General features: G+C 38.3%; 1 protein-coding gene across 1 annotated transcript in view; it reads left to right on the top strand.

The window, feature by feature from the left end:
- The window catches only part of GTF2F2 (general transcription factor IIF subunit 2), a 159,290-nt gene that overhangs the window by 117,626 nt on the left and 16,684 nt on the right, over nt 1-24,980 (top strand). The window contains exons 6-7 of the mRNA XM_079903380.1: nt 9,340-9,439; nt 23,510-23,653. Coding sequence (XP_079759506.1) covers nt 9,340-9,439; nt 23,510-23,653 — 244 coding nt within the window. The remainder of the gene's footprint in view (nt 1-9,339; nt 9,440-23,509; nt 23,654-24,980) is intronic.

Below are 24,980 nucleotides of genomic sequence, written 5' to 3'. Positions count from 1 at the left end.
ATCAAATGCTATTGCTTCCTTCTGCCCCCCCTTCAACTGCCCCCCTTCTTTTTCCCCTTCCCTATCACACACACTCTTACACTGAAATCACAACTTTCTAAGGTAAAAAACAATTTGCTTTCATGAGATGATATAAGAAGTCATGCCTTTCTTGGACTAAAGAAAAAACACATTGCAAAGAAAAAGTTTCAAGCGACCAAAGTTTATAATTACTTGAACAAAAACTCCGGGCAGTGCAAACCTTAGATACCTTGTTGCTTCCCAGACTCCTACGAACCAGTTGCATTTGCTGTCTTTCTGACCCACTTCCTCCCATTTGGACGTCTGTAGTACTTGCATGCAACCAGAGCACTGGTGACTGGGAAGTAATGCTACTGCTTAGGCTAAAGGGATCCACTGAAGGTGCCTTCAAGTTCAAGATATTAAGTAGATTACATAAGGAAGGACTATGAGAGAAAAGGAAACTACATAAGATAGTAAAAATGTTCTGGCCATCAGGTAAGATATTTATATTTTGGACTGTGGAGTGGAGATTGTGTTGTTTAGCTCACAGATTAGGTAAACAGATACTCTCCGGAATGTTGGTGATATATGCTCTTCCTGGAGAAGTGAAAATTGGATTGACAGTCTTACAGTGTTTTGGTGAAAAAGAAAAAATTAGGCAAAAATTAAACCAAGACACATAAAATATCTTCATTACACTGTCATTTATTTTACCTTACCCAACACATACCAAAAACTTGCGGATGGCTGTTGTTTCTAACGAACCTAGGAGAAAACAAGGTGCGTTGTGCATTATCGTTTCCCTCGCCAGATGTAGGTCCCTTCCGAACAACTTGCTAGCTAATGTAATGGACGCGTTTTGGACATCATGTATTTTCTTAAATAGCTATAAATATTTTAAATTGGGATAGTATATGTTTACCAACTTGAAAAGACATCTGGATTGCCTCATTATGTTTAAGATGCAGTGATATAAGAGCACTGGACGAGGAATCTTGAATTTTTTTCCCTTTCAGACAAGCTGTATGACCATGGGCAAGTCACCCTCACGCTGGGACTTAATTAGTGATTTGAATTATATTACTCTCATGTAAAAGAATTCAACTCAGCGTTAAGTCTTTCATTAAGAGGGAACTGTTAGGACTCACCGACCTAGAGAACAGACTTCTGGTTGCCTGTGAGGGGTGGCGGGCAGGGAGAGGATTGGGGGTTTGGGGTTAGCAGATGCCAACTAGTATATATAGGATGGATAAGCAGCAAGGTCCTGCTGGGTAGCACAGGGAACTGTATTCAGTATCCTGTGATAAAGCATAATGGAAAAGAATCTGAAAAAGAATATATATGTATATATATCTGTAACTGAGTCACTTTGCTGTACAACAGAAATTAACACAACATTGTAAATCAACTATACGTCAATAAAATTTTAAAAAAAACAATCATAGGGAGGAGAAAAAGAGGGAGCTGTTAGGTTGAATCATACGAAATTGCTAGTTTTATAAAAAGCCAAAAATGATCAAAATTCTGTATTATATAGGAGATATTTTTTGACTGTTTGAGCACGAGCTAAAATGCCCTCTCCTAAGGGGAATCTGGGAGAGTCCATCAGCCAGCTCATGGATCTCAGGATGGCAGCGTGGGATTGGAGGTGCAGGGAATCGCAAGGTCCTTCAACAAAATTGTGTAGTTTTGATGCCAGTGTTTATGACGCACTTGTGTCATGGCTTTCTTAGATCTAGTTATAATTCTTAGATCTTTGCTGCTGCTTTGCTTAAAACAAAAAACAGGGGCTTCCCCGGTGGCGCAGTGGTTGGGAGTCCGCCTGCTGATGCAGGGGACACGGGTTTGTGCCCCGGTCCGGGAGGATCCCACATGCCGCTGGGCCCGTGAGCCATGGCCGCTGGGCCTGTGCGTCCAGAGCCTGTGCTCCACAACGGGAGAGGCCACAGCAGTGGGAGGCCCGTGTATCGCAAAAAAAAAAAACAAAAAAAAAAACCAACCCCTGGGACATAGATATATGGATCAGAGGACTGCTAACTGGAGGCCTGGTATAGCTAGTGTATGTGTTTTTTGGTTTTGAGGGGGGTTTTGTTTTGTTTTGGGGGAGGAGGATTGCCCTTTTAAAAAAATTGAATTAGTTGGCAGTGTCTAATGAATGATTTCACATAAAAATCTGACTCTGGATTTTCTTGAATAATTAGGCAATCTGGTAATAGCAGCGTTACGCTCCTGCAGAGTAACCTGGTGCTGAGGACTAGTTGCCCACTTGGGGTGGAGCTTGTGCTCTGTTTCCAGTTCACCACAGCCCTCACCTCTCCCTGTTACTTTTTCTTCTTTACTTGACAGGCCCCTGTAGACATTTGCGTTGGCGATTCTCTTGCGCTCTCCAGTAGAACTTTCTGCAATGATAGAAGTGTTCTATATCTGTACTGTCCAGTATGGTAGCCACATGTGGCTGTTGAACACTTAATGTGGCTGGTGTGCCTAAGGAACTGAGGTTTTAATTTAAATTAATTTGAAGAGTTGCATGTTGCTAGTGGCTACTGTATTGGACAGTGCAAGCAGATAATGGAGTTTTTCCCATTATTGGGTGTTTCCTACAGAGTGAACATTAAACCTTAATGTATTTTACAGTCTCTTCTCTTAGATGCCGGATCTAAATGTTAGCATATATCGCTGTAAGTCTTATGATTTTACATCCAAATTACCATCTCTGATTAAATGCAGCCTAAAACCTTTCTTCTTCTCATACTTTTTTTCCTCACTTACCACGTTTATATTGCATGCCCATTCTAGGCCGTAGGGATATGAGCAAGGTCCCTGTTTTCATGAAGCTTACAAATAATTCACAGATATTTCTAAGAGATACTTAATTTTAATATTTACTGTCTGTAATCCTTCTAGTAGTCCTGCCAGATAAGGGTATATTTGATTACTCGTCAACTGCAAGTGCTAAAATTTTTTCAAATCCACATTCTAATGGACTAAAATGTTTTACTATTACTATTCCTCTGAGAAGCTCTCTGTCCTATTGAAGCTTCCTATAAATGTACTGTCTTAAAACTAGGCATCATCAGAACCTTTTTGTATTAGTGAATCAGCTCAGCATACATCTGGTTATTCCCTCACCTGGCCTTCTCCCAGCCTTCTGTCCACCTGCTCCCAAGCTGGGCCTTCTTCTGAAACTTGTTTTTGTTATCTGACTTAGGGCCCAGTGGGTGTTTTCACAGGCAGTCCCAGCATTCCGGGCTGTTCCTGCTTCTCCTTGCCCAGAGACTTTTCTCTCTCACCCGGCAAACGTCAGCTTCCTTCTCCCCCTTGGGAGGCACTGTTGACCTCCTTCACTGCTTTACTCTCTCCCTTTCAAAAATGAAATCAGCATCTTAAGAAAATTTACCTTCTTTTGTGAAACCTGTCATTTTAAGAATAGCATAAATTGCAATCAAACGCAGCTAGAGCACAAAGGATAGATGAATGCTAAAATAGTGATATTTACATTATAAAATGACTCCTACATTGGCAGCGGATGGAAACATTTGTCATTCACTGTTTTTGTAGTTGTTTCACTCTATAGTTAATAACCAGATTAGCAAGGCAGTATTACTTAGGGTGTCTTGCTTAGGCAGGAGAATAGTCTATATGTATAAAATCAGGCATTATTGGGAAATTTGTTAATATGGGATTCAGCCTTCGTGATCTAAAAAAGGTGTCCAGTAAAGGTCATTTGTTCATATGCTTAGCCAGTATTTTTGAGTTACTTTTACATAAGAAGCATTATATGTAGCAGGGAGGTTAAAAAAAAGATCTATTGACTAAAATTTGTAGACTTCTCTTCCCCAGTCTGCCAACAGCTTAGAGCAGTAGAATTTGGCTTTTTTCAGTTCCTGTTAGATCTTACCAGTGTTCATACTTTAAAATATTTGGGGATGTTTATGCTACTTTTTTTAAATGAATTTTATATTTTCAAAATATACTAAACAATTTGAGAATTGAATTCCCACTGTAGTGCATAAATCTTAATAAAGTATAATGAAGTAACTTTAATAAGGGTGATTATGCACCATGATTATAGCCTAGTGACATTGACTTAATAGGAATTTTTTTTTCATTGTTATAAAGGAGAATGTGCTCTTCTTTGTCTCTCTCTGTGTGTGTGTGTGTGTGTGTGTGTGCGCGCACGCGTGTGTGGAATTAGGCTAGTTGAAGGCAGGTTGATGAGCATCAAGGAGAATTGTTTTTTGAGCTATAATTGATATACAATATTATGTAAGTTTCAGGTGTACAACAAAGTGATTCACAATTTTTAAAGGTTATATTCCATTTATAGTCATTATAAGAGAATTACTTATTTTGATCTAAATTCAATAAGCTTTTAATTAGAGATGTTACTCTATTATATGGCCTATTAGGGACTGTATAGATTAACTGCTTGAACCTTTGGGTTAAAAAAAAAAGATCTGAGTTCCAGTTCTGTTTTGCCTTCTGTAAGGAAAAAGCAGGATTGAGAAGATGTAGGTAAAGCTTTTAACACAGTTTCTAGCAACATAGTAAGTGCTTTAAATGTCTGTTATTTGTTATAGTTGTCGTTTTATTAGTGTTTAAGCTCTTGGGTCTTGTAGCCCTTGAGCTTTTTCTTTGCTGGGAAAAAATGAGAGATAAAACTGACTGTTTAGGGCTTCCCTGGTGGCGCAGTGGTTGAGAGTCCGCCTGCCGATGCAGGGGACACAGGTTCATGACCCCGTCCAGGAGGATCCCGCATGCCACGGAGTGGCTGGGCCCGTGAGCCATGGCCACTGAGCCTGCGCGTCCGGAGCCTGTGCTCCGCAGCAGGAGAGGCCGCGGCAGTGAGAGGCCCGCATACCCCAAAAAACAAACAAAAAAAACAACAAAAAAACTGACTCTTTAAATAATAATTCTAGAAAGACTGGGAATTCATTGAGTCCTAGTCTTCTAAGAATGTGAATGTGTATTCTAAACTGTCCTGAAATGGTGGTAATAATTAGCAACACGTATTTTTTTTAATGGTTTGTAAAACAGGGCCTAGCTGTGTCTAAATGATCACATAGTAATATTTTTCTATTACTTCTTGAAAATAACACCATGTTTTTAAATTTTCTGAAAAAGTTAAGACCCAATTTTTTAAATGGTTGGGACAGCAAAACTTTTAGCTTCCTCCCAGTCCAGCATAAAACCTCTGTGTGTAGTTTGCTGTTCAGCTGTACAAACCAAATATTTGCAAATTAATTTATTTTGTACAAGCCTAGCTTTAAACCTCATTTTGACTTTGAAGGCATGTTGAGGTCAGTGATGTTTAATTTGGTGCTTTGTTCAGTGATGAAGTGGAGTTGCAAATTGTTCTGACGCTTCATGAGATAATGTTAAATGGATTATTTAATGTTAAGTAAAGAACCCTGCTAAATTATTTTAAACTATTCAGGTTAGTTAAAGTATTTTAAGATTTAGTTCTTTAAGAATATGTTATATTTTCAGTCCACAGATTAACCTTTTGAGGTGTTTTGTTTTGTTTTAATCTATTTATTTATTTATGGCCGCATTGGGTCTTCGGTGCTGCGCGTGGGCTTTCTCTAGTTGCGGTGAGCGGAAGGCTACTCTTTGTTGCGGTGCGTGGGCTTCTCATTGCTGTGGTTTCTCTTGTTGTAGAGCGTGGGCTCTAGGCATGTGGGCTTCAGTAGTTGTGGCATGCTGGCTCAGTCGTTGTGGCTCACGGGCTCTAGAGCTCAGGCTCAGTAGTTGTGGTGCACGGGCTTAGTTGCTCCGCGGCATATGGGATCTTCCCAGACCAGGGCTCGAACCCGTGTCCCCTGCATTGGCAGGCAGATTCTTAACCCCTGTCCCACCAGGGAAGTCCCACCTTTTGAGTTTTGAATCATAAAGATATCTTCTTTTAATTAAAACAAAACGCTTAGACTTGACTTTTTAAATGTATAATAAAAAGGTTAAATTTTAATGTGAGCTTTTTATTTTTTAAAAAGTTAATTCAGTGTTTTCCTTTACATATTTAAAAGATTAAATACTTTGAGGATAAAAATGGCATGAGTCATGACACTCTATGGATGATGAAATTGGCTTTTAGAACTTTTGTATTAGAATTGAAAGGAAAGTATGCCACATGAACCTGAATCGGGATGCAGTGGCTGAAAATAAATTCTAGTGTAAGAGCATGACAAGAATAAGCTACCATTTATAAAAATGCACTTACCTGAACAGACTGAAACCCCAAGGAATTTTCAAATTGTGAAGTAAGGGGAACAATCATTTAATGTAGAAGGAAGAAGCTAGCGCATGCCTCCCTCCTTGAAAGCCTATAAGATCAAATTGTGGAGTGAGGTGATTGAATCAGGAAAGATAATTTAGTGGCAGCATAACAGGTAGATTACCATTTAGAGAGGCCAAACCCCTGAGAACTGATTGCATTAAGGGGATGGGGCTAAGGTTAGAGCACAGAGAGGTGTTCAGAGACAGTTTGCCACTTGGTTATGGGGGGGGGGTTTCCGCCCTTTTTTCAAGGAATTACACATGCTTAGTTCTACCTCTTTGTAAACATTCCTATATCTGTCTTCAATCATTCTTTTCTCTCTAAACGCTTATCTCTTTGTCACTTTGAGACATCTTCTCAGCTTGGAGGAGTGATTTCTGCCCAGTCTTTTTCGCCTCACCTGTTACAAGTTTGGATTGCCCTGCTCCAGCTTACCCTCAAGTGCACATCTTGGAGTTAATCTTTACTTCGTAGCAGCACGCAGTCAGTTGTCATAATATCAACCCCCTGTCCCTCTTCAGTCCTGCAGATAATCTGTTATAGATAAGCGTTTGTTTAATGTTTGTCTTCCACTAATCAAGTCTTTTCTTCAGAGAGAGGCACCCAGTAGTCATTTGCTGGATGATTGCCTGTAAGAGGCTCCTTCTGAAGTCTGGTCATGGCACAGCTGGAGCCATGCGGGTGCAGATGTGGGAGAACAGTGGATTAAGCTGGAGAGATAGCAGGGACTTGATCCCATAGGGACATGCAGTCATGTAAAGGAGCTTATGTGTCACCCAAGAACAGTTAAGAGGCCATTGAAGGATTGTTAGCCCAAGTCCATCTTTGGGTGGACATCTCCCTTCTAGACCTCTAGCTAGTGCCTTCTTCCTGGTTCATAGAAAGTATATTTGGCCCATGAAAAGCAAAGTAACAAACTACATATGATTTATGGTGACATATACAGTAAGTTTCTAAAGACATTTCTAAAGTACTTTTTTTACACTTCATAAAATAATGAATTTATGTATTTAAAGGATATATATGGATTTATGAATAATTGGAAGGATTAAAATATTTATATTTTAATACAGAAATGGCTGTACTCAATTTGGGGATCATAGTTAAAAATAAAACCTGTAGTATTTGTAGCTTTCAAATTAAAAAAGCAATTGGTAGATATTTAATATCTTCTGAGGAATTTGGTATTATATCCGTAAAAATAGGCAGAAATAAACAGAAATAACTCCAACCAAGTAATTAAATAATAAGAATGTTATAAAAGCAGGTACCTTTTATACTGCAAGTTGTGCCTTTAAAGGAATTTTATTTTATTTTTTTAACGTCTTTATTGGAGTATAATTGCTCTACAATGGTGTGTTCGTTTCTGCTTTATAACAAAGCGAATCAGCTGTACATATACATATATCCTCGTATCCCCTCCCTCTTGCGTCTCCCTCCCACCCTCCCTATCCCACCCCAGCTTACCATTCCCACTCCCTGTGTCCTCAAGTCCATTCTCTAAGTCTGCATCTTTATTCCTGTCCTGCCCCTAAGTTCTTCAGAAGCTTTTTTTTTTTTTTAGGTTCCATATATATGTGTTAGCATACAGTATTTGTTTTTCTCTTTTGAAGGAATTTTAAATGAACATTTTTAGTTCCTGTTCTGTTGAACCAAAGAATTTAAAGTCCCATTAAAATAAAGTAATACGATGTTCAACATGTATTATTTTTAAATGACCAACATTTTTAAGGCTTTCAAACTAAGAAATGATTTTTCGTTTTCCTTTAAGAAAGTATACTTCCTTTTCTGATTATGAAAGTGATTGATGCTTATTGCAGAAAATTTAGAAAGCATGTGGAAATCTTAAATGCATTCATTTTGCTCTCTTTCTTCCCATTCTTTCATGTTAAGTTCCATTTTCTTTAAAAACCCACCTTCTTTTTTTTGTCTGTATCAAGTAGATAATCTTCTAACATGGTTCTCAGTTTCTTTGCTGTGACCATTGCATTTCACTAGTTCCTTTTGGGTTCATTTTACTTTTTGCTGAAATGAATCCTTGAGTAGTTCTCTCAGTGAGGACCTGTGAATGATAAACTTTGTTTTTGTACAAAAATACTTTCATTTCACTCTTACTCTTCAATTATAATTTAGCTAGACATGGTTGGCAATTTTTTTTCTATAGTACTTTAAATATATTCTTGTATTCTGATGTCTTGCTGATGAGAAGTCTAGAGGTACAGTGGTATCTTCTGTCGTTTAAAAAATAGTCACTTTGATTAAAAAAAAAAGTCATTTTGAAAGCTACACCATTTTCCCCCTTAAAACATTTTTTAGATTTACTGTGCTCATATACCAAAGAATTAATTTTTAAAATAAGAAGTAAATGGTTGAATGTGAGTCACTGGGTATGGTAATATTTAGTACAAAACAAAATCTCCTCAGATTGCTATTTGAATATATATATTTATAATATGCTATATACCTAGTGTCATAGGTTTATTTTATGGTTCTTTTTCCAAAAGTGATGTTTTTAATTATATTTTAATTTAGATGGCTGGAGTCCTACAGTTGGACAACCAATGCTGTCCAATAGAAATTTCTGTGATGATGGAAATGTTATTTATATGCACTGTCCATTAAAGCAGCTACTAGCCACTAGATCCTGAATGCTGATGTGTCATCTTTTTATCATACTTTAATCTCATCAAATGAATAGAAGTTTTGGATTAATACCTTGATTAGTTTTAGACCATATAACTTAAGATAATTCATTTTTACATGCAAATTTTTTTCTAGAAATTTAAAGCTGATTAGCTTCTTTGTTTTAAAACTTAAAGTTTGTCTGCAAAGTATAGGTTTAGAAGGAAGTTGTAGAATTAAATGACATGGTTTGTATGTTTAGCTTATGGTCTGGTTTCTACATTATTGTCATATTCAGTGTGTTTTTGAAGTATTAAGACTGATGTATCTTCTTTATATATTAAGTATTAGTCTTGAAGAATTATAGGAATAACTCTTCAGGTTTCACCCAGTAAACAATGTTCGTAAGTTTGTTAATAATGCCTTCTGTTTTTCAGATTACAAATAGAAGAATCTTCCAAACCTGTGAGGCTATCACAGCAACTAGACAAAGTTGTGACAACCAATTACAAACCTGTTGCTAATCATCAATACAATGTAAGTCTTCATGTCTTTCTTCACTCTGTTCTGTCTTTAATATCACAAACTCTTAGGTTTTGAAAGGACCTTGGCAGTCACATAACTTGCTGTCAGGCGCTTGAGTTATCCAGACTTAGTGAGGAAGATAACAGTTGGCCAAGCATAGAAAAGATATTCACTGTGTATCCTAAATCATACGATGAGAAGAAGGCAACCACTGTTCAAATGACTCCTGAAAAGTTTTTCAAAGAAATAAAACACTTCATTTTTCAATGTTTCTAATGTTTTAGTGTCCTTAATAAATATTAGTTTTGCTGTTTTTTCTCAATACCTTTATTACTGAGAGTTTTTAATGTTTTGACAAAAATTTTAAAGACCATGAAACAATGTTAATTTTTCCCATTGATTATTAAGATGGCTTTGCATAGTTTCAACTTTTATGGGCATTTTTATGGCCTCACACTACCATTCAAAGCAAGGACTGCCTGTGTGTATGTGTGTGTGTGTGTGTGTGTGTGTTTAAACCTCTTTTATTGAAGTATATCATATATACTATATTTATTATATATATACACAGCATATATATACACACACACAGTATGTATTTTCTGTGTGTATAAAATATGTATACACATGTATACATACTATGTGTACTTTGTGCCAGGCACTGTTCTTACTATTGTAACTACTGCTACTATCCTTATTTTACAGATGAAGTAACTGAGGCACAGAGAGGTTAGCTTACTTGAGGTCACACAGCCAGTAATGAGCCAGTCCAGGTGTTGAATCAGATAGTCTGTTTTAAGAGCCTTACTTTTTTTTTTTTTAATTGAAGTATAGGTGATTTATAATATTGCATTAGTTTCAGGTGTCCAGCAAAGTGATGTGGTTATGCACATTGTAGGTTATTACAAGATACTGAATATAGTTCTCTGTGCTATACAGTAGGTCCTTGCTGTTTGTTTTATATATAGTAGTGTGTATCTGTCAATCCCATACTCCTGATTTATCCCTCCCCCTACTTCCCCTTTGGTGACCATAAGTTTGTTTCCTGTGTCTGTGAGTAGGAGCCTTACTCTTAATGAACCACTGTGCTGTGTTGTTGCACATTATTAGCAGTGCTAAAAGGGCTAAGGGTTCTGGGTCTTGAAGTACCTGCAGCGTCAGGAGAAATGTGATGATTTTCTGAAAATAAAAGGAAGCCTAAGTTAAGTCAAGTAGCAATTAAGAGTTGATAACCTGTGTCCTCCTTTGTTGCTTAAGATTCCCCTTGATACTGAGTTTAGGAAGAAATAAACACTCTTTAAGACTGGCCTTAAGTTCCAGGCTTATTCAGTGACGCAGATAGTATCTGCCAAACCACTGCTTTATGATATTTGAATTTCTTTTGGTTATTTTATGTGAAAGGTAGCAAATGCAAGTGCCTCCAGGACCAAGCAGGCATCTCTCTGGGTGGGGTGCTGAAATTTAAGAAGATAAGTGGTAGAGACTGATGAACTGGAGTGTATGTGCCCCTTCTAAAGACATTCAGATATTAAAAATTGCTACACTGTGTGGATTTAGTCAAGCAAGTCACAATTCAGCTGCATGCATGCAGGCTTTCGTTTTATGGCCTCTGGTTATGTGTCAGGGGAAAAATAAACTAAAAAAGAGGATAGGCAAGATAAGTGGGGACAAACATAAGATAATCCAAGAGAGGTATTTTTATGATGTCTGTTGATTGAGACAAGTAAGTAGAAGTCTCCTTCTTTGTCCTCTTCTATTCCAGTCTTTTCTACTCTTAGATGGGAATACATACAACCTTCTGGAGCCAAGTGGAAACAGAGAAGTGAAATAGGATAGGTCTTACTTGTCTTTGCCTCTCTTCTTCATTAATATGCTTCTCCTGTAGCCCCTGACTGTGCTTTTTTCTCCACTTACGGGTCAGGCTTCTGTATACCTGTTTCTACTCTTGTGTAAGTTTTTATTGCAGTGAGGACAAGGAAGACCACACCTTCCATAGGCTATAAAAAGATATAGCCTTTCTGGAGAGAAGTTTGGTAATTTGTGTCAAAAGCACTATAAAAGGATACATCCTTTGATCTAGCAGTCTTGTATCTAAGAATTTATCATAGTAAGACAAGTGGCCAAAGATGTATATGCAATAGTGTTTCTCCCTATTGCTTAAGATAGGAAAAGGTCAGAAACACTTGTCCCAAAATAAGGATTAGTTCAGTACTTTAAGTTGTTATTTTTTGATGGTAGGCTCTAGAGTGATTTTATCCTAATTTTCCTCTTTATGAAATCTTTTTTGAATTGTTGGAATTGTCACAGTGAGCATGTATTGTCTGAATTGTTACAGTGGGCAGTAAAACTTTTCTGTTGGAATGGGAAAGGGAAGAAAGCTAGGGAAGAGTGTTAGTACTTAGCCATGACAATGTCCTTCCACAGTTATCTAAGGTTTGTCTTCTGTCAACAAAAATAATATTTTTTTAATGCCTGCTTTATGCCTGAGATACCTACTCTTGGTGAACCAAATAAATAAAATTCCTGTCTTCACGGAAGAAAGAAGAAGCAGCTACCACTTCTTTCAATTTCTCTGGTCATGCCTTTTCAGACCCCATTTGGGGTATAATCTATATTTCCTTTGACCTAGTGAGTCCACATTTGTATATTATAATTGTTTTTTCTTAAATTCCATTATAAGGGTCACTCTTGTTATACTACCACATACCATCATTTCTGAGGCAAAAGGAAAATCTCTCTTAGGTCAGTCAAAGCCGGCACCTTTGCTTAGTATTAAAGCTCTGACCTCTATCTAATTCATATACAGAGTGACATTGGCACTATATCTACCTGTCAGGTATAGAAGATACATTCCAAATGTCATTTTTAGAATGTTTTTCATTGCTTTCTTTCTACTGCTAAAATAAATACAAATATATTGTATATTCTAAACCACTCATTAGGATATAAACCTATCCTATCTCAAGAGGGAGGGGATGTGGGGACAAGTGTGTGCATATGGCTGGTTCGCTTTGTTGTGCAACAGAAACTAACACGGTATTGTGAAGCAATTATACTCCAATAAAGATCTATTTAAAAAAAAAAAAAGCCATCACATCCACTTTAAAGACTCTTTTTAACATTAAGTGACATCTCAGTTCATGGTAACAGCCTTCGTTAAGGTTGTCATAGCGTAAATGAGTCGTTAATATTAACGTAATTACAGTGATGAGTCATATAGTAATCTTTGATTAACAGAGATTGACTGTAACTTACCACATTATGTTATTTGAATGTTTAGTGAATTTCTTCCATGGGATTGTATCAAAATGGGTGAAGGCACCTGCATAGCTTTTAAAAGGATATTCAGTATTATAATGCCAACTGTAAGAAGAGTATAAAACTTTTGTTATTATTGTCAGGAACATTAATTTTTAAGTGATTGAGAAACTTCAATGTAGTTCATTCAACAAGAATGACTTAGAGAGTATGTAATCAAGATGTTCAGTTTTATTTATTTATTTAAAAAAATTTTTTTTAATTAATTTATTTTTGGCTGCGTTGGGTCTTTGTTGCTGCGCGCGGGCTTCCTCTAGTTGTGGTGAGCGGGGGCTACTCTTCATTGCGATGCATGGGGGTTCTCGTTGCAGTGGCTTCTCTTGTTGCAGAAGACAGGCTCTAGGTGCGCGGGCTTCAGTAGTTGTGGTGCACGGGCTTATTTGCCCCACGGCATGTGGGATCTTCCCGGACCAGGGCTCAAACCTGTGTCCCCGGCATTGGCAGGTGGATTCTTAACCACTGTGCCACCAGGGAAGTACTGAGATATTCAGTTTTTTGTGGTTTTTTTAAACATCTTTATTGGAGTATAATTGCTTTACAATGGTGTGTTAGTTTCTGCTTTATACCAGAGTGAATCAGCTATACATATACATATATCCCCATATCTTCTCCCTCTTGCATCTCCCTCCCACCCTCCCAATCCCACCCCTCTAGGTGGTCACAGACCACCGAGCTCATCTCCCTGTGCTATGCAGCTGCTTCCCACTAGCTATCTATTTTACAGTTGGTAGTGTATATATGTCCATGCCACTCTCTCACTTCGTCCCAGCTTAACCTTCCCCCTCTCTGTGTCCTCAAGTCCCTTCTCTACGTCTGCGTCTTTATTCCTGTCCTGCCCCTAGGTTCTTCAGAACCTTTTTATTTATTTTTTTTAAGATTCTGTGTATATGTGTTAGCATATGGTATTTGTTTTTCTCTTTCTGACTTGCTTCACTCTGTATGACAGACTCTGGGTCCATCCACCTCACTACAAATAACTCAATTTCGTTCTTCTTATGGCTGAGTAATATTCCATTGTATATGTGTGCCACATCTTCTTTATCCATTCATCTGTCGATGGACACTTAGGTTGCTTCCATGTCCTGGATATTGTAAATAAAGCTGCAGTGAACATTGTGGTACATGACTTTTTTTGAATTATGGTTTTCTCAGGGTATATCTATTTAGGTCTTCTGCCCATTTTTGAATTGGGTTGTTTGTTTTTTTGACACTGAGCTGCATGAGCTGCTTGTAAATTTTGGAGATTAATCCTTTGTCCGTTGCTTCATTTGCAAATATTTTTTCCCATTCTGAGGGTTGTCTTTTCATCTTGTTTATGGTTTCCTTTGCTGTGCAAAAGCTTTTTTTTTTTTTTTTTGCGGTACACGGGCCTCTCACTGTCGTGGCCTCTCCTGTTGCGGAGCACAGGCTCTGGACGCGCAGGCCCAGCGGCCATGGCTCACGGTCCTAGCCGCTCCACGGCATGTGGGATCTTACTGGAACGGGGCACGAACCCATGTCCCCTGCATCGGCAGGCGGACTCTCAACCACTGTGCCACCAGGGAAGCCCCTGTGCAAAAACTTTTAAGTTTCATTAGGTTCCATTTGTTTATTTGTGTTTTTATTTCCATTTCTCTAGGAAGTGGGTCAAAAAGGATCTTGCTGTGATTTATGTCAAAGAATGTTCTTCCTGTGTTTTCCTCTAAGAGTTTTATAGTGCCTGGCCTTCCATCTAGGTCTTTAATCCATTTTGAGTTTATTTTTGTGTATGGTGCTGGGGAGTGTTCTAATTTTATTCTTTTACATGTAGCTGTCCAGTTTTCCCAGCACCATTTATTGAAGAGGCTGTCTTTTCTCCATTGTATATTCTTGTCTCCTTTATCAAAGATAAGGTGACCATAGGTGTGTGGGTTTATCTCTGGGCTTTCTATCCTATTCCGTTGATGTATATTTCTATTTTTGTGCCAGTACCGTACTGTCTTGATTACTGTAGCTTTGTAGTATAGTCTGAAGTCTGGGAGCTTGATTCCTCCAGCTCTGTTTTTCTTTCTCAAGATTGCTTTGGCTATTCGGGGTCTTTTGGGTTTCCATACAAATTGTGAAATTTTTTGTTCTACTTCTGTGAAAAATACCATTGGTAGTTTGATAGGGATTGCATTGAATCTGTAGATTGCTCTGGGTAGTATAGTCATTTTCACAGTGTTGATTCTTCCAATCCAAGAACATGGTATATCTGTCTCTCCATCTGTTTGTATCGTCTTTAATTTCTTTCATCAGTGTCTTATAGTTTTCTGCATACAGGTCTTTTGTCTCCTTAGGTGGCTTTATGATGTCCAGTTTTAAATTCAATATGAGGTTGAAATGTTCGCAAACTTTTGCCAGGTGGAGCTATATAAACATGAAGCCCAGTATTTCATTTTAACAGTTGAGGTTCTTTTAATGCAATTTTCAGGACAGAAATAAGGGGGGAAAAATTTGTACAAAAAATTTTAAAGGAGGTGGAAATGACATATATATTTGTAAAAGAATATCCATACATATATTTGATCAGAAAGAAACCACTTTGCATTTACCCCCAGAAACATTTTCACTCACCTGTGACACCTAGATAAATTTACGTTTGGTATATATGATCATCTCCAAATATTTGAATTCCTACTTTGTACATAGAGCTTTTCTAAGCATTAAATTTAAATTTATCTCTTTGCTTCACAAACTATCTGGGATATGATACCTACTATTCTTGCCATTCAGAAAGCATTTTGGGAGCCAAAAAGAATGATATTAGTAGCATTATCTCTTAGAATAGTCCTTCCTTGAAAGCTTGGCCCTGAAAACTCACCCTTTAGTAGGATGTGACCTGTCAGGTTTCTCCGTTTGTGGCCTTTCCTCTGCCTTATTAGATCATCATTAAGTTTCTGAAACTTCTTCCAGAGAAACTTTTTTGAAACACTAATTTTATGAGAATCTCCTTGAAAAAAAGAGTTGTGTAAAAAGAATTGTGTATTAAAAGAACTTGTAGATTCTGATTATATCCTCCCCCTTCAATACTGACACTGCATTTAATATACTAAAGTTGGGAACCTCTAGGAATTTGTTTAATCCTGCATTTTGTAAACATTTGAACATCACATTCCCCATCCCCCATCCTTTCACGTAGCAAAAACAAACTATGAAAAATAATGGCTGTCAAAATAGGATTTACAAAAGGGCCCATTGGGGGAGGGGGAGATTTTGGAACTTATATTTTTCTTAGTTTTTACCTAATAAAGGAAAGAAATTGAGCTCTAGAAATATTTACAATGGGGATTGACCTTGGTACCCTTATGCAGTCCCTGTGCAAATCAGTCATTTTTCATTAGAGGAGTAGAAGTTGTACAACGCAAGGACTTCCCTGGCTGTTTGGTGGTTAAGACTCCAAGCTTCCATCGCAGGGGGCACAAGTTCGATCCCTGATCAGGGAACTAAGATCCCACATGCCACATGGTGTGGCCAAAGAAAAGAGAAAGAAATTGTGCAACACAGAGGGGTTGGCATTGGTGCTTTCAGCACCTCACGCTCTTGTTTTCAGCATTTTAGGTTTGGTGCTAAATTTAAGGATTTACAGATTATAGTATCTATTATTAACTAAATTCAATCTCAAAAAGTGAATAAATGGCTTAAAAAGATTCCAACAAAAAAACTGTAGATTAAAGATAATAGTAATGAAGCAAATATATATCAACATGAAAGTGGCAAAACTGACACTTCTCTTCTAAAACCATCTCTTGGAATTCCCTGGTGGTCCACTGTTTAAGACTCGGCACTTTCACTGCTGTGCGCCCAAGGTTCGATCCCAGGTCGGGGAGCTAAGATCCCGTGAGCCGTGTGGCATGGCAAAAAAAAAAATCTCTTTTATTAGTCACTTTGTGAGGTAGAAACAGTGATGACGTGATCAAATCTGACAAGAACTTGGCCCTCCCGAAAAGGAAATTATCATTCTAAATATGGCTTGTGATCCCCTGTCTTTAATGATTCAATTAGTGTCTATCATGGAAGAAGAAACAACTCCAGATATTTCAAGCCAAAAGGGACTTAAAGTAGGGAACTGGTTACAAATGGTTTACAGAATGGAATAACAAAAATGGAAGGGCTGAGGTTGCCAGAGATGAGGAAGCTGCTGCTTCCAGAGGTGCTTCCACAGCACAAGAGAAGAAAACCGCCCTTCCTCCTGCTTCCTTCTTCCATTGGCAGAGCCCCAGCTGGGAACAGGCTGGCAGGGGGGGTCTCGGAAGTGTGGCCTGCAGTCCCCTGACGCCGCCACCACCGCCGCCAAGGCTGGGAGCTGAAGGCTTATTGGAAATAATTTGACATAGTGACCCTTGACCTTTGTGTTGTACCGTAAGTTGTATTAGCTGTTGCTGGTTCAAAGCCATCACAGTTTGCAATTCATTTAAAGACTAAGCCTCCAGAACATGAAGACGGATCCACTGTATTTTGAGAGCAAAACAAAAAAAAGTGTTTTGTAATTTTGACCAATTAAATTAAAACTTATTCCTAAAATAGTTTTATTTTTATTTCATCTCTTTAAATTTTTTGTTCTTGTATGCTTTATAAAGATAACTGTGCATATTAATACAGAATACATTTTTTAATAATTTACAAATATATATTCATATAGTTCATGCTTTACATTTTTTACTGATTGGGATTTCCCCAGTGGTCCAGTGGGTAAGACTCAGCGCTTTCACTGCTGAGGGCCTGGGTTCCGTTCCTGGTCAGGGAGCTAAGATCCCACAAGCTGCGTGGCGAGGGAAAAAAAAATTTTTTTTACTAATAGAGTTGTATAATCAAAATATAGAGTCGGCTGACCTGTAAGATTCCTTTCAGCTCCCTCCATCCCTGATTGCAAGTAAGGGTGCTTGTGTATGTGTGTTCTGGTTGACGTTGTGGATATCATCATCCAGCCTGTGTAAATGTCACAGTATTCTTATATGTAGTCTCCATCTTATGACCTTTCTCATAAGGACTCCCTTTTCTCATAAGGATTTGTGTCTTCTCTTGTCTAGACAGTGGTTCCCAATGCTGGCTGTACACTAGAATCACCTGGGAAGCTTTTGAAAAGAAAAATACCTCCAGAGATCGATTGTATTGATCTACTATGGAGGCCAACTGTCTTAAATTTTTAAGTTCCCTAGGTAATTCTAGCATTCCGCCACTGATCCACAGTTACAGGCATTTTTTATAGCTCTGTCTGCCATCTCCTGTTGGTGTGGGGAGCAAAAATGATGCCCGGGAGACCAGGAAGTCTCTTTCCACTAAACCTAAGGCTTTTAAAAAGGCTTAGTATCTTCTCGTCTCTGTTATCATCAATCCCCCTCTATGCCCCACCCACCCCAGCTTGAAAAAAGATTTCTCTTTCCCTTTTTTTTTCCTGGCAAGAGCTCTTAGTCTGAAAATGATAGAGAATTAGAAAAATTGAACTAGAAAACTACTGTTGGAGGTAATAGAACTATTACATAAAATCTTGACGTAAACCCCCAGGAACTAAAAAGAAAATTTATTTTATGCATACTCTGTTTCCTTCTGTGTGGCAACCAACTGTGTTAGTCTTCAGAGCTAGGGTTGTTGGCAGTAGGGGGGGTTTTGCTTGGCTTTTTGTTTTGTTCTCAGGTATCTGTATGAATTTGGAATTTTGCTGATTAAAATGGATGCCTGCAGGACTGTATCTAAAGGCCTTTCGGCAATATTTGCCGAATATATCGGGTAGTATATAGTGTAGTATAAGGATACATGCTTCGTTCATTTGAATTTGCACACCAAGGACTGATCAACTCTAAAGAAATAATTTCCTCCTAAGAGATAACAACACACTAAGCAGAAACAGGAGCATTGGGGGTGGGGGGGAGTCTTTCATAAGGATTTAAAATGCAAACCATGTTATTCAAGGCTGTCATGCTCACTTTAAAAGTTAAAATACAAGCCTCCACAAAGACTGCCTTGACAAAGCAATCAAAATATTTCTGCAAACAACAATCTAGAAATTTACAGACATTTGTATTATAATACTTTAATTGGCAGTGGGTGGCATTTATAATTTTAGTCAGTGATTATTGTTTCAGTAATGATGGTTGAACAGCTCTATACCACATCCACAATGGATTTTCAACATTTGGTTGCGTTTTTAGTCTTGAATAATTTGCTTTTCATTTTGAAAGTAAAATTGTATATGATGGATTTTTTGGATTGTAAAAATTTGTAACTAGAGATTAAATTTAATGTTCTTTCTGAATTGACATTTATTTCTATGCAGCTGGTTACACTGTAGTCTGTGGTCATTGGGGGCAGATATAAGATCAGTAATTAAAATTCATATAATATAAAAGCTATTTCTAGTCCAGTAACTCTCCTACTAATATTTTGTGGTAGCTGCTAAAAAGTTAGAAAATATGACTGCTTTGAGTGTCATCTCCTTATAATGCCAGTACAAAACAAAATGCCCAAAGGGAAAAGAGCTAAAATGAGAAGAAATAGCATTATCTCAAAACAGTAGTCTTCTCCTAAACTAGTTCATATCATTTGTAGCTTATTTGTAGAATTAATTTTATTTGTAGTACAAAGTTGTAAGTGCAATATTAAGATTGGCATTTCTACACTGTTTGGCTTAAAAGAGAAAATTTACCTCAGGGATCTTAGTTTTGTCCTGAGTATAAGTTATTAATAACTAAATGATCATGGAAGTAATTTCAGTCCCTTTTTATAGTTACACATATATTGGAACTACCTGATACCACAGAGCAGAATTTGGGTTATAAGCCTGTCTTGGACATTATCAAAAAAGATTTAAATAATGCGGTACTGCAGAAATTTTGTTTTAAAACAATCTTTTCTGTAAGTTATCCTATAGTACAGGCCCTGAGGGCATTAAAGAGATATATGTCTGGGTTTTCAGATTACACTTCTAAGTGTTTTTTTTTCTTTTGCAAATATTTGATTGATTGATTGAAGTATGGTTGATTTACAATGTTGTGTTAGTTTCAGGTGCGCTTTTAAGTGTTTTTATTTCACTAGTCAAAAGTAAAGTTAGGCTGCACTGTCCCCTGGGTTATTGAGCCATTGATAGACATGGTTAACACAGAAAGACAAGCATACAAGTCTAGTCTGTTTTCTCCACAATTTAAAGAAGGAAAGCAGCAATGTTAAATACAGTGTTTTGAGATTGAAACATGTAAACCAAGATTTTAAAAAAAATTTCTGTGTAGAATTGGTGCTTTTCTCAGTACTCATTAACATTACAAATCACAACCTAATCTGACTCTTAATCTTATCCTCAGTATTTTTTTAATATCTATTTATTTGTATTATTATTTGGCGGGTCTTAGTTGTGGCACACAGGATTTTTCGTTGCAGCACACAGGCTTCTCTCTACTTGTGGCGCGAGGGCTCCAGAGCGTGTGGGCTCAGTAATTGCGGTGCATGGGCTTAGTTGCCCTGAGGCATGTGGGATCTTAGTTCCCCGACCAGGGATCAAACTGGCGTCCCCTGTGTTGCAAGACGGATTCTTAACCACTGGATCACCAGGGAAGTCCCTTATTCTCAATATTGATTTTGAAGTTTCTTTCTAATTTATTCTAAATTCTTTTCTTCAGTCCTTTTGGGTCTGACATATGGCTTTAGGGTTGGGACAACTTGATAACAAACACTTAAGTTTTTCTCTCCACTGCCAGCTAGAATGTATGCCCTCTCTGAACTGGGCCATCTTGCTTCACCAGCACGTTTCTTTACTTGAAAACATTTTTGTTCATCTTCCTAGCTTCTCGAGTCTTTTTTTTTTTTTTTTTTTGCGGTACACAGGCCCCTCACTATCGTGGCCTCTCCCGTTGTGGAGCACAGGCTCCGGACGCGCAGGCTCAGCGGCCATGGCTCACGGGCCCAGCCGCTCCGTGGCATGTGGAATCTTCCCGGACCGGGGCACGAACCCGTGTTCCCTGCATCGGCAGGCGGACTCTCAACCACTGCGCCACCAGGGAAGCCCTCGAGTCATTTTACACAAGGAAGAGATGGCTAAAGGTGGAAGCTGAATATACCATAACTTCTGTTTCCTATTTCCTTAATTTAACTTTTTCCATCTTCTTTCAGCATAAATTAAAGCTGGGACAGAAGAGAAGACAGAATATCATACAACTGTAGCTCCACACTTAGAGTCCAAAGCCTAGCACTGGTCTTTTGCTAGGTCCCCACTTCTTTGTCTTGTTTTTCTTGAGGACCAATGGCTTTTCCCTAAATGAGATCCCACATCCCACTCAAGCCTGCGGGAAGGGAATAGGCTTTCCCCACTCCTCCTTAGTCTGATTCTATCTCCCTCTATTTTCTAGATACCAAGTTAAGTTTCTCTTAGTCCCCACTTGGTCAGAGTAAAAGGCTATAACATCTTCATACCGTGGTCCAGACTTTCATACTCTTTTACCAGGCCCTTCTTTCTAGACTGTCCATCACAGTGGACAAAGCAAACCCTTTCAAATACAGTGCACCTGTGGAAGGGAATGTCAGGATGCAAACTAAGTACAAATGTAAGTAGGGGGAAGTAATGACATATTTGAGACCTTGGTCAGCAAAGCAAGGCTTAAAGATTAATCCCTTAAGGCATTCCATGATCTCATTCTTCTTTTTAACCCAAAGACTGTTTGGATTTGTGGGTTTTGTCCTGGTCTGTCGTGATTTCTTTCTCCATCATACAGCCACTGTCTTAGTTCTTTCTATCCTTCTTTTGACCCGAGAGAAAGAAAATTCTTCCTTGAGTGGCCCTCAGGTAGATCTCTGTTGGTCTTGGCTATCTCTGCGGCCTCCTTTCTCTCAGAATTGGGGCAGAATCTGTAATTCTGCCTTTTTGCTTAAGTGCATTTTTTTTTTCATCTGTTCTTCCATCTTCCTCAAATTGAGAAGGCATGGATTTCCCCCTTGGTCATGGGTTTCTCTGGTCTCTCCCCTCTGCAGTCTTGCTTCTAGCTCTTCTAGTCACTCTGCTCTTTAGCAATTCCTTTGTAGCTGCCCACAGTTGTTTTCTTTCAGGCTCTTTCCACCCAGAAAATCTTGAGACTAGCTAGATTTCATTCCTCCCCAACAATACAGTCTGTGCCATGCATTTGCACTTTTTTTCAGCATCATGATCTTGTTCTAGGTAGCTCTGTGCTCTCTATTACTACATTACTACTATTACTACATTTAAAATGCTCAAGGCCCTGTCTGTACATTTTAATACACAAGCCCTAAGAAAGGGATACCTTTTGAAAGAGAGTGTCTTATTTGCCCCATATTTTAGTGCAATACCAAGCACCTAATCTATGCTTAATCTGTTGAGGAGATGAATGGGTTTTGAGTTTTACTCCCAAGATGTACATATCATAAAAATTAAGACATTCAATTTAGTCCTTTTTCCTTGTATAGCTCCTAATTTTATCTAATTGAAGGACAGATACTTGTTGTCAGTTACTTCTTGCCTCTAATTTGAAAGTCTCTGATATATTATTTAGTCTTGACATCAGTAGAAATTAGACTTTATCTTTTTACATCTCTATTGTTAAAATCCAGAGAATAAGCCTAACTATATGAAGCTGGAATTTGTGCCTAATTTAGTTGTACATTTTGAAACGTCTTTCACTGTCTTTGAAGCTAGTCTCTAGATTATAGAGACGCACAGAAGATTGTTCTCTTGGCAGCTTTCACCCCCCCCCTTCTGATGCTGTATTTACCAGGTGGGCTGCCGCAGTTTATATACATGTCCTATAACATATAGTTCCTGAGGCTTCATCAAAATAAAGTCTTTCTTGGGCTTCCCTGGTGGCGCAGTGGTTGAGAGTCCGCCTGCCGACGCAGGGGACGCGGGTTCATGCCCCGGTCCGGGAGGATCCCACGTGCCACAGAGCGGCTGGGCCCGTGAGCCATGGCCGCTGGGCCTGCGCGTCCAGAGCCTGTGCTCCGCAACGGGAGAGGCCACAACAGTGAGAGGCCCGCGTGCCGCCAAAAAAAATAAATAAATAAAATAAAGTTTTTCTTAAAAAAAAAAAATTAAAAGCTTAATCAACTGACGTGAATGCAAGTAAGTTGCACGTTTTCAATAAAAAGGTAATTTTTTTACAAATGCACATGTCTCTGGAAGGTAACACTAGGAGAGAGTTTATACACTCTCTTCATGTCACTGCTTACTTCATCTTACAGAAGAAGCAAGTTCAAAGAGGTCACACAGTTGGGAGGAGAAAAGGCCTCCTGTCACCTCCCATGTGCTTTCCTTTTTACCAATGTTCCCCAAACTTTTCATCCCTAGAGAACCTGTTCTATGATCTGCCTGCCCCTCAACCCTCTTCCTGCCCTGAAAAACTCCAATTTTGAAAGATGTTGCCTACCAAACTGCATGTAGCAGATAAACTGTTTTACTGAATTTCGGGTAATCAAAAACAAAGAACTGCAAGTTAGACTTTGTGATCAACATGAGCTAACTGGTGGCCACGCTGAACTGATACAATTTCGGTAAAGAAAGGCTTTTTGCGAGGAAGTGGACACATTATGTAAAGCTTTAGGGAATAATGAAAACGGGTTACAGATGGGCTTTAATACCTTCTTGGAGCCTTGAAGGTCTGAGGAGCCCTGGGAGCAGTGAGGACCCCCGGTACTGAACCACCAGCCTTTGACCTGCTGCTTTGCAGCTTAAAATCTAAGTGTCACGTGGAGGACTGAAAAGAGAGTGCCTGTGTTTCAGAGTGAGCATGTTGAATTAACGCTTCCATTTTTCTTTTTGCTTTTTGCACCTAGATTGAATATGAAAGGAAAAAGAAAGAAGATGGGAAACGAGCTCGAGCTGATAAACAACACGTTTTAGACATGTTGTTTTCGGCCTTTGAGAAGCATCAATATTATAATCTTAAGGACTTGGTGGACATCACAAAACAGCCTGTGGTATGTATATGCTCACATTGATCCTTTAAATACGTCCTGCTTCATTAATACAGCTTCCCTGAAGAGAAGTGTATTGTAAATGAATAAGTTCACTTGCACCTATGCTGATGTCAGATTTTGTTTCAACACGGAAAAGATGTCTCAGTGTAGCCTTTTTCCCCCTCCGTCCCTCCCTTCCTCCCCCCCCTTTCCTCCCTTCCTTCCTTCCTTCCTCCCTCCTTCCCTCCCTTCTTTCCTCCCTTCCTTCCTCCCTTCCTTCATTTTGTTTTCTTACCTCAGCTTCATTGTTTTCAATTTTAAATACATTTAGTATCAGTAGTTCCATATGAAGAAAAGGTGGATTTGTCCTCCTTTTGACTGATCCTTGACTTTAAGCCTGAAGTCTCTTTGTTTATATCCTTTCTAGTCTGTCTTTTGTTCTCTTACCTCCCTCCAAAAAAGCTCAACTTGAAGAGTTGTATGGGTCTTTCACGGTGAATGTTTATCCCCGTTTTGTGAACTGTTCTCTGTGGATTTTTTTTTTTTTAATCAGAATCTATCTAGCACTAACATTAGGTCTTTTTAAACTTGAGCTGTACTGCCTCACAATGCTTGTTGAGACTATGATTGCGTTGGGCTGTTCTCCATTTTCAAGGAAAATTTTAATAAATTGATGTTTTAGAAAGTTTTTGTTCTATAAGTAATCATTTTTAATCACATCTCCAGACTCTTGTGCCTATTTGCTAATAGTTTGTGTTTCTAATCCATTTAAAATGTTGGTAACAAGTAAGGGATCTAAACCCTTTCTCCAGCCTTGGGTCACATTTCCTTCCATTTAACTTTCTCACGCCTGAGGTTAGCAAAGTATCAAATTGAATTATATTTTAGTATTTTAAGTATTTAAGTATTTTAGTATTTTAAGTATTTTACCTAAAGTATTTTACTTTACAGGTTTTTAAAAATTAGATGGAAACCCCCTTGTTTTTGTCCTCTTACCCACTTTGCTTTATTATTTTGTCCGCTTTGCCAGGATACTCAAGAATATGTTAATTCTAACTGCTCCATTTATTTGCTTCAAAATATGTAACAAGATAACTGCTTTTGTAAAATATTTTAACAGAAACGGCTTGGTATAATTTTTTTCTGATTTATTCAAAGCTTTAGGAAATTATTTCTGAAACTTCAGTATTGATGGTACGGCTTCCCACTTCTGTAGAGATTTCTTTACTGTTATATTTCATCCTTTCACTTTTTCATTAAGAAAGAAATTTGAATTCCAAAAGACCTAAGTACTTTGTCGTCGTTTTTTTTTTTACCAGAGAGGAGGAAAGTGCTCATGCCGGCAGTA

Source organism: Stenella coeruleoalba, assembly GCF_951394435.1.
Source record: "Stenella coeruleoalba genome assembly, chromosome: 18".
NCBI classification, from domain to species: domain Eukaryota; kingdom Metazoa; phylum Chordata; class Mammalia; order Artiodactyla; family Delphinidae; genus Stenella; species Stenella coeruleoalba.
This window is presented reverse-complemented; position numbering and strand designations above follow the sequence as displayed.